The sequence below is a fragment of the Ceratotherium simum genome, chromosome X (genome assembly GCF_057802395.1).
Source record: "Ceratotherium simum simum isolate JZ-2026a chromosome X, ASM5780239v1, whole genome shotgun sequence".
Lineage (NCBI taxonomy): Eukaryota > Metazoa > Chordata > Mammalia > Perissodactyla > Rhinocerotidae > Ceratotherium > Ceratotherium simum.
In genome coordinates this window covers 92,444,759-92,458,701 of record NC_141940.1, presented here as the reverse complement: position 1 = coordinate 92,458,701, position 13,943 = coordinate 92,444,759, and the positions used below count along the sequence as shown (strand labels likewise).

Below are 13,943 nucleotides of genomic sequence, written 5' to 3'. Positions count from 1 at the left end.
TTGTTTGTTTTCTGCTTGGTATTCTTAAAAATAGAAGAACAATTAAGTCATTTAGGTAAATATTTTTAATCATTTACTGTAGGTTGGATGCATCACACTGTGGATCTCCTGGGAGATAAAGCCACCAAGGAAAGCTATGCTATTCAGTATCTCCAAAAGTCCTTGGAAGCAGATCCTAATTCTGGCCAGTCCTGGTATTTCCTTGGAAGGTGAGACTTATCAGACACTTAAGTTTTGCTTTTGTTTATTCCAGTAATAAATTGAATTATGATCTAAAATGTTAGTTTACATTTATAACCAGATCAGTGTATTTTCCCTTTAAAATATATTATAGCAAAGATTTCTGGAAGTTAAAAGATAGAATAAAGTTCTGAATATGGTGGTTTTTTCACAGCATAATATGGTCTACCTGGACATTTCTTATTTTGCTTATTGGATTTTCATTTGACTTGAATTATTGCTGGTTTTTAAAAAGTCTTATCAGATAGTAATTCTTCATTTGCATATTTAAATGCCTTCCCTTCTGATTTCTAGTATTCTCTTTATATATCTATTTAACAGAACAGAGAATTAATTTGTCATTCTGCCTGGTGACTACTAGTAGCCAGTGGCACCTTGCTATTTTTAATTTTGATTAATGATGTATAACTCAGAGTGGACATATTTGATTAATAGTAGGTCTCAAATCACAGTTCTTGAAATCTTAAAGTGAGAAAGTGGGGTACATTATTATTGGATTTGTTGGAAAGGGGAAGTGACATATAGTGAAAATAGTTTTCTGCAAGTCTATAAACTTTTCTTTGTACTTTGAATGTCTGAATTGTGCTCACTGATTAGCTGAAATATACCTTATGTGTATGTATCTGATAGATTATATTTTTGGGCCATCATCATATTTCATTTTGGTTCCTAATTTTTTTAGTTTACGTGGTATGGTGGAAAGATCAATGTACTAGGAGCCAAGAGACTTGAATTCAAGTCTCAGCTAGGCTACTGTTTGTGGAATCATGGATGGTACAGTTAAACCTTTTGAGGGTTCGATTTTCTTTTAATCTATTAAATAAGAGGATTGTATTCGGTCAGTGGTTCTCACTGGGGGCTATTTTGACCCATAGGGGACATTTCATAACGTCTGGAGATATTTTGGTCGTCACAACTATGGGGAATGCTACCTGCATGCATCTCAGTGGGACAGCCCTGTACAAAAAAGATTACCTGGCCCAGTATGTCAGTAGTGCTGAGATTGAGAAACCCTGGGTTAGATTATCTATTAGGTACCTTACCACTCTAAAGATTTCAATTTTATGATTTAAATTATCCTATTTTGTTTTAATTTTAAGCTTTTCCATAGAAATATTTTACTTTGAGTGAGTTTGCCATATAATCACATTAAATTTTAGTATTTTTCCTTTAAATTTAGCCAAGTATATTTGTATGAAAGGGAATAATATTGTTTCCTTCTTTAAAAAAATAATTGATTACTCATTAATAATGTACAACAAGAGTTGACTGGAAAAGTGCTTATTTTTAGCAGGGATTTTCTAATCCTTTTCTAGGCTTGTAAAATCATCTAATTTGGGTTGCTCATTAACAAAGCTTGCAATTCCAAACTTTGTCTTTCTCTTTCACTAAAGATCTTTGGAAGCAGAAACTACGTTTTACCATCTTTGTATCTTTCTGCTATTCAAAGTGCCTATTCAATAAATGGAATAAATGAACTAACTAAACACCATCTGTGTTTGGAGCTAGTGCCATTATAACTGTTAGTGTTGTGCAGTGGGAGGCTTCATACAGTGACTGGAAAGGAGGTCTAGTACTGGGAAGTAGAGGCTACCTAGTCATTGCCTCTAGTGTTAACATCTATATATGAAAATTTATTTTAATATAGATGAAAAGGAATGTGTACTAGAAAGTATTTTCCTTTTGACTTAAGATAAAGATGAGTAGTTTAATACAATACAATAGTGTGGGATGTCTTTTTAGGATAAGTTTTGTTTTTAATTCTAGGCATATAAAATTAATATATAATGAAACATCTAAAATTACTATTTTGGTAATGCTCTAGTTTTCAGGTCAGTGAGCAGTATTCCATAGTTGTTTTTTTTTTTCCAGTTAACTGATTTTACATTTTAAACCATTGAGATGCTTTTATTTGAATCTTTTTGGTATACAACACACTTTAATGACTTTTCAAATAAAAGATGCTTATTACAAAAGTTATTAAAGCTCTGATGGAGGACTTCATGTCAGTAAGCAACTTTGGGATTTGAGGCTTTTTGTTACTTAACTCTGCGTTCAGGTCTGTATTGAAGGTTGAAATTTGCTCCTCATTTGACATGTGTATATCATAATGAAAGTGTAATGTGATAATGCTGTTATACTAGCACTAGTCATTGACTGTGTTATCACAAAACTATAGAATGTTAAGGCTGGGAGAGACCAGGGAGGTCACCTGGTTCACCCTGTAAACCCTGTCGTTTTACAGACGTAGAAAGTGAGTTCAGAGGAGTAAAATGTTTCGTCCAAGGTCACAGTCACACAGGTAACTAAATCAGAGCGGGGAGTAGATTCTCCTTCAACACCCAGTGCTTTTTTGATTACTGTCTGTCTCAGGGGAACCTAGTTAAGTTTTATTAGAGAAAAAGTGGTTGGTGGTTGGACTGGGACCTCTGTATTTAGGCACATTGGTTTTCTACTTTCACTTTGTAGGAATAGAATGTGAAAACATTGGTTTGGGGAATTACTGCTTGTTCCTCCCAGCAGTTAGACAAATTTGTCTGTAAATCTGAGATTTGGCTTTGAGCAACAACAAACAGAGCATGTTTTCTACTATCTATTAAGCATTCCCTTTCTTTGTGGTGTCTGTCCCTGTTTGGCATTGTTAATGACCTCTTCTCCTGAATTCTCCCCCTCATAAAACAGTTAACAGATGCTCTCTGACCTTGCCTTCTCTGTCTCAGTCACTGGCATTTCTTATATTGCCCAACACAAGATTAGTGATTCCTTAGGCTTATTTTTACCTCTCCCTTGTAGGTGTCCTATGTTCTTATAACCTCTCTTCCATATGGATGAATTCCAAATCTAGATTTCTACACTTCAAGGTATTAAACTCCAGGACCACATCTCCTATTTTTTACCTAACATGAACCATTTTAATGTCCTCACCTATGTCAAAATCAGCATATTTTAAACTTCATTCATCATATTCTTCCCCAAACCAGCTCCTTCTCCTTTTATTTTTGCCAGTGGTATCACCATTTTTTTCCTCTATTTAATCATGCCTAAAAACTAAGTTATAACCCTACCCCCATCCCCCATGAATATTTAATTGGACACAAAGTCTTTATCAGTCTTTTGGTTTATTGTCTTTTTCTTTCTTGTCACTTCCATTACTTTCTCCCCAATTTTGGCCTGTTCCAAACCAGTGAGTATAGCTGCCTTCTTTTTTTACTGTTGATAGTTTATTTTCCTTTCAGTTTATCCCTATACATTGTTAGCAGATTAATATTCCTATAAAGTGCTTTCATCATGCCATTCCCCTTGTTAGAAGGACAAACTTCAAGGTATTCTTGGGCTGGATTTAAGATTCTCTACTGTTTGTATCTGTGCTATCTTATATACATTAGGTTTTGCTCATACTGTTCAAAGAACATTTTGAAATGCCTTCTCTCTTCTTCTCTGCCTGAATCTGTGGTTCCCAGACTTTTGGATTACATGAGTCAGTCAAGTTTCAGAGAATAATTATAAGGATCAAAATACGATGCTTGGGCAAGTAAAGACATTTAAAAATTTTTTGCTGTTTACTCAGCCAATAGTATTTCAAAATAAGTCATTTACTATACAAATATTAATTAGTTTAATGGAAAATTTATGTATGTGTATGTTATCGTTTTTTCCATTTTGTTTGCTTGGCCAAATTGCCATATAATGGCTGGTAATGGGGAATCACTGATCTAAACAATATGCATCTACACGTATTTAAATCCCTTACTCTCACCCTTCCCTTTCTTGCCTTTCCTAAATCCTATAGTATGTATTAAGGTCTCTTCTGCCCTACATTCTCAGACCAGTTATTGTCTGTGCTAGCCATTTGATATGGCATCATAACATTTATAATGTGTCTTCAATCCTCAACTAAATTGTAAGCTCCTTGAAGACAGGGACTGGGTTTTATTTTTTCTTTTTCCCTTAGTGCCAAGCAAAAAGAAGATAATGTCTATATTTATAATTTCAGCTGCTGTTCTTTGTGTTCATCAGGTACATCTGCATTAAGAAAATGGCATGTCCTTGAAACTTGAATCATACCTTGCTACCCTCACTAGTCATGAAATGTTACACTTTATTTTATACCATTTTTGATAGTTAGCTTGATAATGTTACGTCTGTATTCTTCATGAATTAAAGAGTTATTGCCCTCGTTGTTATTTAAGAAAGGAGAATTGAAATCTGATTCAGCAAGTCTTACCAATGTAGAATGTTTTTCTTGGTTTTTAACTCTATATTTTTACTGTATAGAAAACCAGGATCAAGCTTTAGAGTAGGGTGTGCATGTGTGTTTTCAACTCTCAATATTATAGTATTGAAGTGATACGGCCTTTAATTATTTTAACAATGTTCATTAATACATCATGCTTTAGCACTTATAAGACTATAATATAGGTTATTGAAGAGTCAGTTGTAATTATCTCACATATACACAGATTCACAGAAATATGTTAGCTCATTAGGTTTTTTGATTTTTTTTGACGTATAGTCTATCCTTTCAGCAAATTAATCAGTGTTAATGGAATTTTCTTGATCTTTCCCTCCCCTTTCAGGTGCTATTCAAGTATTGGGAAAGTTCAGGATGCCTTTATATCTTACAGGCAGTCTATTGATAAATCAGAAGCAAGTGCAGATACATGGTGTTCAATAGGGTAAGACTTTTTATAAAAATAATGGTATTATAAATGATACACAAAGATGGTTGTATCAAATATAATGTACTTTGTAGTTTATATCATGTTATAAAGCTGAACAGTTCTTCCTAGTTGACTTATTTTTTCTTAATTTTTCTTTCCAGTGTGCTATATCAGCAGCAAAATCAGCCTATGGATGCTTTACAGGCCTATATTTGTGCTGTGCAATTGGACCATGGCCATGCTGCAGCCTGGATGGACCTAGGCACACTCTACGAATCCTGCAACCAGCCTCAGGATGCCATTAAATGCTACTTAAATGCAACCAGAAGCAAAAGTTGTAGTAATACCTCTGCACTTGCAGCACGAATTAAGTATTTACAGGTAAAATTTTTAAATAGCAGTTTTTTTAAAGGCACATGTTTCCCCATGACACTCAGGCAGGAGGAGGGTGGCTGGAAAGTTTGTCTAATTGTGTTTTGATGTCTATAATTTGTTTCCATATTTTGTAAACATACCATAGCTTGTAATATTATTTTATTTTTCGTTTTAAGTAAGATATACAGTATTTTAAAAGATGCTCTTTTGCACATTTACTCTGTTGATGCATATTAATTTACATAATTTTTTTCTATGTACTGTCTACATTTTTAAGTTGTCATAGCATTTTAGAGAAAAGAACACAAACATTGTCTTTCACTCTTGCTTGGAGTTTCATGAGAAGACAGCTATAAGAACTCTGAAATCAGAGCTCAGCTTTGTTTTAATTTTCACAAAGGTTTATATTCTGGTTACCCTCTTTATACTTCGTATCTTTCTGAAACCCCAAATTAAGAATCTATTTTCTTTTAAAAACAATTAGTTATAGCATTTAGGAAGATTTAGTGGACTTGCTCTTACTCAAGTAGGCTTGTGTTAAATTTGCTTTTTACATAATTTTTCCTAGGCTCAGTTGTGTAACCTTCCACAAGGTAGTCTACAGAATAAAACTAAATTACTTCCTAGTATTGAGGAGGCGTGGAGCCTACCCATCCCCGCAGAGCTTACCTCCAGGCAGGGTGCCATGAACACAGCACAGCAGGTGAGAAGTTGGGTTATGTTCTGCAGGTGCCCAGCTTTAAGGGTTCTTTTCAATCTGTAGTGGTCAAGCATATTTTACTAAGCACAGGAGGCTTTTATTAATGAAAAGCCTTTTGATTTAATTGCCAAGGGAATCTAGATCAAAATAAAACTCCCTCTGATATGGGAAGAAATTTTGGGGTGCCAATTTAGAACCTTTGCTCATTTTCGTGATTCTGAAGGAGTTTCTTAAAATAATGCTGCAGTGGTTTAATTTTTAAAGCAAGTTTTTCAAAGGAAGGTACACATTCCTCCATTGATGATTCATTTGATTTTGATTTTCAATAATTGCAATCAGCGATGTCCACATAGCTTTGAAAAGTATGCAGCTTGTAAAGTTTTATAATTTGAAGGAATGAATTAAGAATATATAGAACCCTATTTTTGTCTTCCTTCTGTGATTCTTAGGCATGTAAACCTCATCATCCAAATACTGAACCTGTATTAGGCCTCAGTCAAACACCAATTTCACAGCAATCCTTGCCACTACACATGATTCCTTCTAGCCAAGTAGATGACCTGTCCAGTCCTGCCAAGAGGAAAAGAACATCTAGTCCAACAAAGGTATATATTTTAGAGAAATAGAAAATCCCAGTCAAAAAAGAAATTCCCAACTGCCCTGAACTTGTGCAGTTTGAACATATCCTGTCCTTTATTTTAAATCTGTGGACATCAAAGAGTGAAAAGTTTGAGTTTTTCCATCCCAAATTCTTAGCATCATATTTAGTATAGAAAGTAGCGATAAATTTGCATTCATCAAATCATTTTATTCATCTCCCTGCCGTTAAGATCTCAACACACTTTTCATCATCACTTTCTACTGACATTGAAATGAATTTAATGTTGGATCTAGTGGACAGTGTGGTATTTAGGTTAGCCATTTGGGCCATAGTTTAGGGGTGGGCCTTTTCGGGTGGCTTACTAAAGAATCAATATTTTTTAATTACAATTTTCCAAATTTATTATGCATGTGAAGTTATTTTTAAAAGAATTTAATATCATAACATTTTGTTACATGTAAAGATTCCAATTCATAGTCATTTGGCCTCTTGTTAGTCATTGTTGTTAACTATGGATTTAACAAAATATTCTTTAATATTTTTTTTCTGTCAATTTTTCTCAGAATACTTCTGATAATTGGAGTAGTGGCCATGCAGTGTCACATCCTCCAGTACAGCAACAAGCTCATTCATGGTGTTTGACACCACAGAAATTACAGGTATGTAAGATAAGCTTTTGACAGATTGTTTTTCCTATTAAAAAAGAGTAGAGGGAGTAAGCTTTAAGCTTTTTTAAGTATTAATTCTTAAAGTTGAATGGCAGTAAATGCAGTTAATGTACACATAAATAAAATGAACCCACATTTACCAGAGTAATGGAGATAATTCGTTTTTGTTTTTCACTTATTTTTCAATTTTTAAGAAAAATTTTTTTAGGGGCTGCCTGGTGGCACAGTGGTTAAGTGTGCGCGCTCTGCTGCGGCAGCCCGGGGTCCGCAGGTTCGGATCCCAGGCGCGCACCAACACACCGCTTGTTAAGCCATGCTGTGGCGGTGTCCCATATAAAGTAGAGGAAGATGGGCACGGATGTTAGCCCAGGGCCAGTCTTCCTCAAGAACAAAGGGGAGGATTGGCATCGGATGTTAGCTCAGGGCTAGTCCTCTGCACAAAAAAAAAAAAAAAAAAATTTTAAATAGGTAATATATTCACATGGTTCAAACTGTCTAAGTTTGAATGTAGAGTATATAGAGTAAATTCTCCTTCCAAATCCTGCCCCTGCCTACTCAGTTTCCCTTCTAACAGATAGCTGGTGTTATTAGTTTCTTATCTATCTTTCCAGAGATGTGTCATGCATATACAAGCAAATATGCATCCCCTTTCTCTCATATATTATTATTTTTCTCCTTTTTACACAAATAGTAGAATGCTGTATATGCTGTTAATGTAATTTACAGACCTTTCCATATCAGTATTATAAAGAGACTCCTTGTTCTTTGATGGCTACACCATATTTCTTTGTGTAGATGTCATACTTTTATTTAAGCAGATCACTAGTTTTGGACAGTAAGGTTGTCATCAAACTTTTCCTGTTCCAAACATTGCTCCTTTGAGTGTACTTGTCGTAATGCATTTTTAAGCTTAAAGAGCTTTCTGTTTGAATACTGAAAAATATTGTATTAATGAGTAAAATTTCATGCACATTTATCTCAACGATCACATTGCAGTAAACTTTCTTGAGATAAATGTTTATTCTTACTTTCTCAAACTTCTTAAAGAACTTCATCTTGGGGTTGATTGCTGTTGGACAGAAATCAGTGCCCTTGACTAGACAGCAGTTCTGAGATTATCTAGTCGTTTCAGGGAAAGGTAGCTTTAGAATGGTGAGCTTGTTTCTTCGATATGTCTTTGACTGTATTCTCCTTTCTTCTTCTAGCACTTGGAACAGCTCCGTGCAAATAGAAATAATTTAAATCCAGCACAGAAACTGATGCTGGAACAGCTGGAAAGTCAGTTTGTCTTAATGCAGCAACACCAAGTGTGTATAGTGTTTTTTTCCCTAAAATTTGTTAGCATTTTGAGTATTTTTATTGATTGACACTTCAATTTAGAGCATGTTCGTACCCACTTCTACTTTTTACCAGTGTTTGGTGGAATTTAGTAGTCTCTGCTTCTTAAAATACTAATAATGGATAGATTTTTAGGAAAAAACAGCTGTAAATTTAATTTTGAACACAAGACTTGGTATTTTATTATTTATTTACATGCTATTTTGCATGTGTTCTAAGGGTTTATATTATTTAATATTTAATAAGCTATCCTAAACTGAAGTGGGATTCTTTAGGGCTTAATTTGTAGAATTTGGCATATATAGTAGAATGAAATTTTGAGATCCCCTATTTTGTGATTGGGGAAAAGACCTATAAATTCTAGAGTCATTTTCCATAATTTTCAGCTGCATTCTTTTGTCATTACTAAAGGGATATTTCTTAAAACTATCCCTTTTCTGAGGAAGCTATTCTAAATATGAACAAACACAATTTCTTGTTTTTAAAAAGTGTGTATTTTTCAACTCAGAGAAATTAAATGTTAGGATAAAATCCGCGATTACCTTGTTGTGCACCTTTATATTCTGATTCTCTCCCTTATGGGCTACACAAGCAGCATTTATTTTTCATTTTTTTTCTGACAGATGAGACAAACAGGAGTTGCACAGGTACGATCTACTGGAATTCCTAATGGGCCAACAGCTGACTCATCACTGCCTACAAACTCAGTCTCTGGCCAGCAGCCACAGCTTGCTCTGACCAGAGTGCCTAGCGTCTCTCAGCCTGGAGTCCGCCCTGCCTGCCCTGGGCAGCCTTTGGCCAATGGACCCTTTTCTGCAGGCCATGTTCCCTGTAGCACATCAAGAACGCTGGGAAGTACAGACACTATTTTGATAGGCAATAATCACATAACAGGAAGTGGAAGTAATGGAAACGTGCCTTACCTGCAGCGAAACGCACTCACTCTACCTCATAACCGCACAAACCTGACCAGCAGCGCAGAGGAGCCGTGGAAAAACCAACTATCTAACTCCACTCAGGTAATAGAAGGACTGGCTGCCTTGTTGGCTTCTCACATAAGTTATCTTTATTTAGTTTTATATATTTTGAGAGCAGAGGAAATAAAAGTTTGAAGAACTGTTTTTATAAGTGCTACATTTTATAGTACTACGATATTATCATGACTCAGTATATATATGTACTTGAGTGTGTTTTCTTTTCCATTATAAAATTTACACACACAGATAATCTTGTAAATTTCCAAAGGAAAAAGAAATAGATCTTATAATCCTCCAAAACCCACTGTTAATTTACAATGGCATTATAAGCATTTATGTAGTGTTACTTAGTTTATTTCTGCATATATTGCCTACTTAAGATCAGGTGCTATGCTAGGTGGTTGGTATTTACTCTGGTGGGAGAAAAAGACCATTAAAGAACAGTTACCGTAAATTACTATGAAGTGTGACTTTGTAAAAGTGCTATCCGAGTACCTAGGTGGGCACATGTAACCAAGATGTTAGAGTCTCCAGAAATTAGAGAATTTGGGAGAGGTGAGGGCTGGTAAAGTGTGACTAGAGTATAGATTATGAAGAGAGGAGGGTGCAATACGAGGCTGAAGGGAGTAAAGGAAGTTGCCTAATTTGTCTTGAAGGGAAAGTGGAGCCACTAAAGTTTTTGAAACAGAGTAATGGATTTCATGAACATTATTTTTATCAAAGATATATGCCATATTTTACTCAGCAGTTCACTATTTAGACATTTAATTTCTAAGTTTTTTACCTCTGAATATTTATGCACACTGTTTTTCCTGTATTTTGGATTGTTTCCATGGAATGAATGCTTCAAAGTAGAACTGAAGGTTCAAAGAGTAAGCATTAAAAAAATGTTGCTAATATGTATTACCAAATAACTTTTATTTAGTCTACTATAAGAAATATGTGACTTATTGCTAGTTTACATTATATTATTGGTAAAACTGAGATAAGTTCTTTTTCTAAGCCTTAAGTTTATTCTTGAAGTACTATTTTGGTGAGACCATCTCTTCTAGACTGATTAGAAGTTTTGTTCATTCTTAAAGAAATATTGAGCACCTCCTATGTCCATGTCCTATTTGGGGTTCTGGGGATAAATCAGCAGAGAAAACACACAAAAATGTCTTAATTCGTGTAGGTAAACAGACAATAAACAAGTAAGCATTACATATAGAATATTAGGTAATGATATGATTGATTCTATGAAAAATATATTAGAAAAGGGAGCTGGAGAGTACTAGAGATTGGTGGTAGAGGAATTGCAGTTATAAATAGGAAGGGTTCACTGGAAGGTGATATTTGAATAAAGACCTGAAAGAGTTACAGAAGTGAGCCTTGAAGATATTTGTGATAAGAGTGTTCCAGGTCTAGGGAGCAGCAGGGAGCAAAAGGCCCTAAGGCAGGAGTGTGTTTTGCATATTTGAGGAAAGTCAAGGTGGCAAGCATGGCTGAGCAGGGTGAACAAAGGGTGAGAAGAGAGTAAATGTGGTCCAGCTGGAAACAGACTGGCTAAATCATGTTCAACCTTGTAGGCCATTGTAAGGATATTGGATTTTATTCTGAGTTAAATGGGATTTTGAGTGGAAGAATGACAGGATCTTAATTTTTAACTAGATCCTCTCTGGTACTCTATGGATAGACTAAAGGAGGCAAAAGTAGAAATGATGTGACCAATTTGGAGATTACTGCTGTAATCCAGGTTAAGAGATGGTGGTGGCTCGACTCAGTGGCAGCAATAGAAGTGGTCAACTTTGGGGGTATATTTGGAAGGTAGAACCAACAGGATTAGCTGATACAGTGAGGTATGAGAAAGGGGAGTCTAAGCTAGCCTGATCAACTAGAAGGATGGACAAGACTGGCTGAGATCAACAAGGGTTGAGAACAGATTGAGAAAAGAAGAGAATTCAAGACTGAGCCTTGGAGCATTCCAGTGCAATAGGTCAAGAAATTGAAGAACTAGCAAAGAAGACTGGAAGAGGAGTGACCTGTGAGGTAGTAGGAGATCCAGAAGAATGTGAGTGATGCCCTGGAAGCCAAGTGAAGAAAGTCTTTCAAGGAGGAGAGTATGGTCAAAGCGTAAATCAAATAATGCTCATAGGTCGAGTAAGTAAGGTGAGGAGTGGGAATTGGCCATCCGAAGTATTTGGTGACATTACTGGGGTCGGGAAACTATGGGGCACAGGCTAAATCCACCCACAACCATGATCTCTTTTTTGTTTTTTGTTTGTTTCTTTCTTTTTATAGCCCACGGACTAAGAATGGTTTTGCATTTTTAAAGGGTCGTAAAAAAAAAAAAATCTATGACAGAGACTGTATGGCTCACAAAACCTAAAATATTTGCTGTCTGACCCTTTACAGAAAGGTTTGCTGACATTTGGATAAGAGCAATTTCGGTGGATTGGTGAGGGGAAAAGCCTAATTGTAGTTGGCTTCCACATAAAATGGAAGGAGAGAAATTAGAAGCAACAAGTATAGATACTTACAGTCATGCAGACTACGCACTGCACAATGCCAGGGTGTGCCACTCCTGTAGACCAAGACATAAAAGGGAAGGAGAGAAACAGGTGATAGCTGAAGGGGAAGTGGGATTAAGAGGTATATTGTCTTTTGTTTTAAATTTAAGTTGGGAGGAATAAGAAATAAAGAAATTTAAGATGGATGAAAGCTAGTGGGAAGAATTCAGTAGAGAAGGAGAAATTAACACAGGAGAAAGAGGAGAGAATTTAGAGTAGGTGAGGGAATGGAATTTTGGGGATTTAGTGTCTTTAAACATTAAAGGATTGTTAAAAGGATAATATGAGATTTTTGTTAGAATGCCTGTAGTGCTAAGGTATAATTGGCAGTTAATATATGAGAACCTTTGTTATGATTGTAATTTATGATTCTATTATTATTCTTTATTATATTTAATTTCCTGGCTTGCTTAGTTGCTGAGATTTTCAGTAAATACTCTCTTAACCCTGTTTTGGAAATCTGCCATCCTTTACAAACATAATTTTAGTGCAAAAACTCTCAGTTTGCAGGCCACAAGGCCTCTGTACATGACTGAATACTAAGTGGCGGAGAGCCTCAGCCTTGCTTCGCAGGCCCCTCAAGGCCAGTGTCCGTAGGAGCTTTGTAATTTAGGGAATGCAGTTGGGAAGGTTGTCTAAAAAATATTGTTGAACTAATTCTAGGTCAGAAGTTTCCCAAATGACGTTGCTGCATGATCACAACAGCTGGGGAACCTCTGTCTTTGGTATTAATATAATTAAAGAGGCTTTTTCAATACTGTCTTATACAAACATTTTCAAATATTTTTCTCAAGTTTTAATGAAAACTAGACCAATGATAGACCTGTATGCTATATCCATCTTTTAGCTTTTGATGATGGGAGGAAATAGAGATCCGTATTAATTTACATTACAATTTTGAAGAATTTATTCCAAGGTGCCACTTAAGATATGAAAGTAAAATTATATGTAGTAGGTGATTGTTCAGCAAGTACTCTAAAGAATTTATAGCTTAAAATACCTTGATTTGCAGATAGAGGTGATGTAATAATAATGGTTACTTTTTTACTTGTCTGCATATTATAAGCAGTGTAACTTGTTAAATGATTAGCTTCTGAGTAAATATTTGATGATAAATGAAATTTTGACTCACCCACCCAGATTCTTTCTTGGATAATATTTTACATATTGATATGCTTATAACATTGCAGTATTTTTACTTTATGAAAAGTTTTCATATAATTTACAGATTTTATCTTTTAACTGCAATGATTAAACTTTTAGTTGCTTCTTTAATCATTTAAAACCAGATTGCACTCCTTGCATGCTCGTTGATGTGTATCAAATTTACATGTATTTAGTTTTTTAGGTAGATAAGTTTCTTGAATAGAAACGTATCGTTAGTTTAAGATTTTTAGTTTTAGAAACTGGTTTTAGGGACATGCTTACTGGTTTTAATTAGATAATTAAATGTAGCCTTTAGTATATAAATATCTTGTCATCAGCTAAATTTTTATTCCTTTATAAGCTTATTACTTACAAATTAAAATTCACTTAAAGTCAAAAAACCTTCTAACCTTGCTGCTGAAGTAATTCTCAACTCAAAATGCAACAATTCTAAAATTTTTCGTAGGGATGGAGGAGTCCATTTATTGGAATATAAGTTAAAAATATGTTAATATATAATTATGATAATCTGTAAATCCCACACAAGTTACTTGTTCTGAAATTATAATTTGGAAACGATTAAATTATTGTTTTATGATTTCAATGTTAACTTTAATTGGTGTTGCTGAAAAGTTAGCTTTCTTGTTTAATTATTTTGTCTGTAAAGTGAAATGAAAATATTCTCCTT

General features: G+C 34.8%; 1 protein-coding gene across 14 annotated transcripts in view; it reads left to right on the top strand.

Annotated features, from left to right (window-relative positions):
* Positions 1–13,943, top strand: part of KDM6A (lysine demethylase 6A) — a 199,999-nt gene that overhangs the window by 140,888 nt on the left and 45,168 nt on the right. For 3 of the 14 annotated variants that reach the window (XM_087427095.1, XM_087427097.1, XM_004435003.3), the window contains exons 10-17: positions 83–209; positions 4,818–4,916; positions 5,063–5,282; positions 5,845–5,979; positions 6,426–6,581; positions 7,141–7,236; positions 8,451–8,552; positions 9,207–9,602. In XM_087427095.1, the coding sequence (XP_087283221.1) occupies positions 83–209; positions 4,818–4,916; positions 5,063–5,282; positions 5,845–5,979; positions 6,426–6,581; positions 7,141–7,236; positions 8,451–8,552; positions 9,207–9,602 (1,331 nt within the window). The remainder of the gene's footprint in view (positions 1–82; positions 210–4,817; positions 4,917–5,062; positions 5,283–5,844; positions 5,980–6,425; positions 6,582–7,140; positions 7,237–8,450; positions 8,553–9,206; positions 9,603–13,943) is intronic. The other 11 variants (XM_087427099.1, XM_004435005.3, XM_087427100.1 and 8 more) reach the window with 6 other exon arrangements.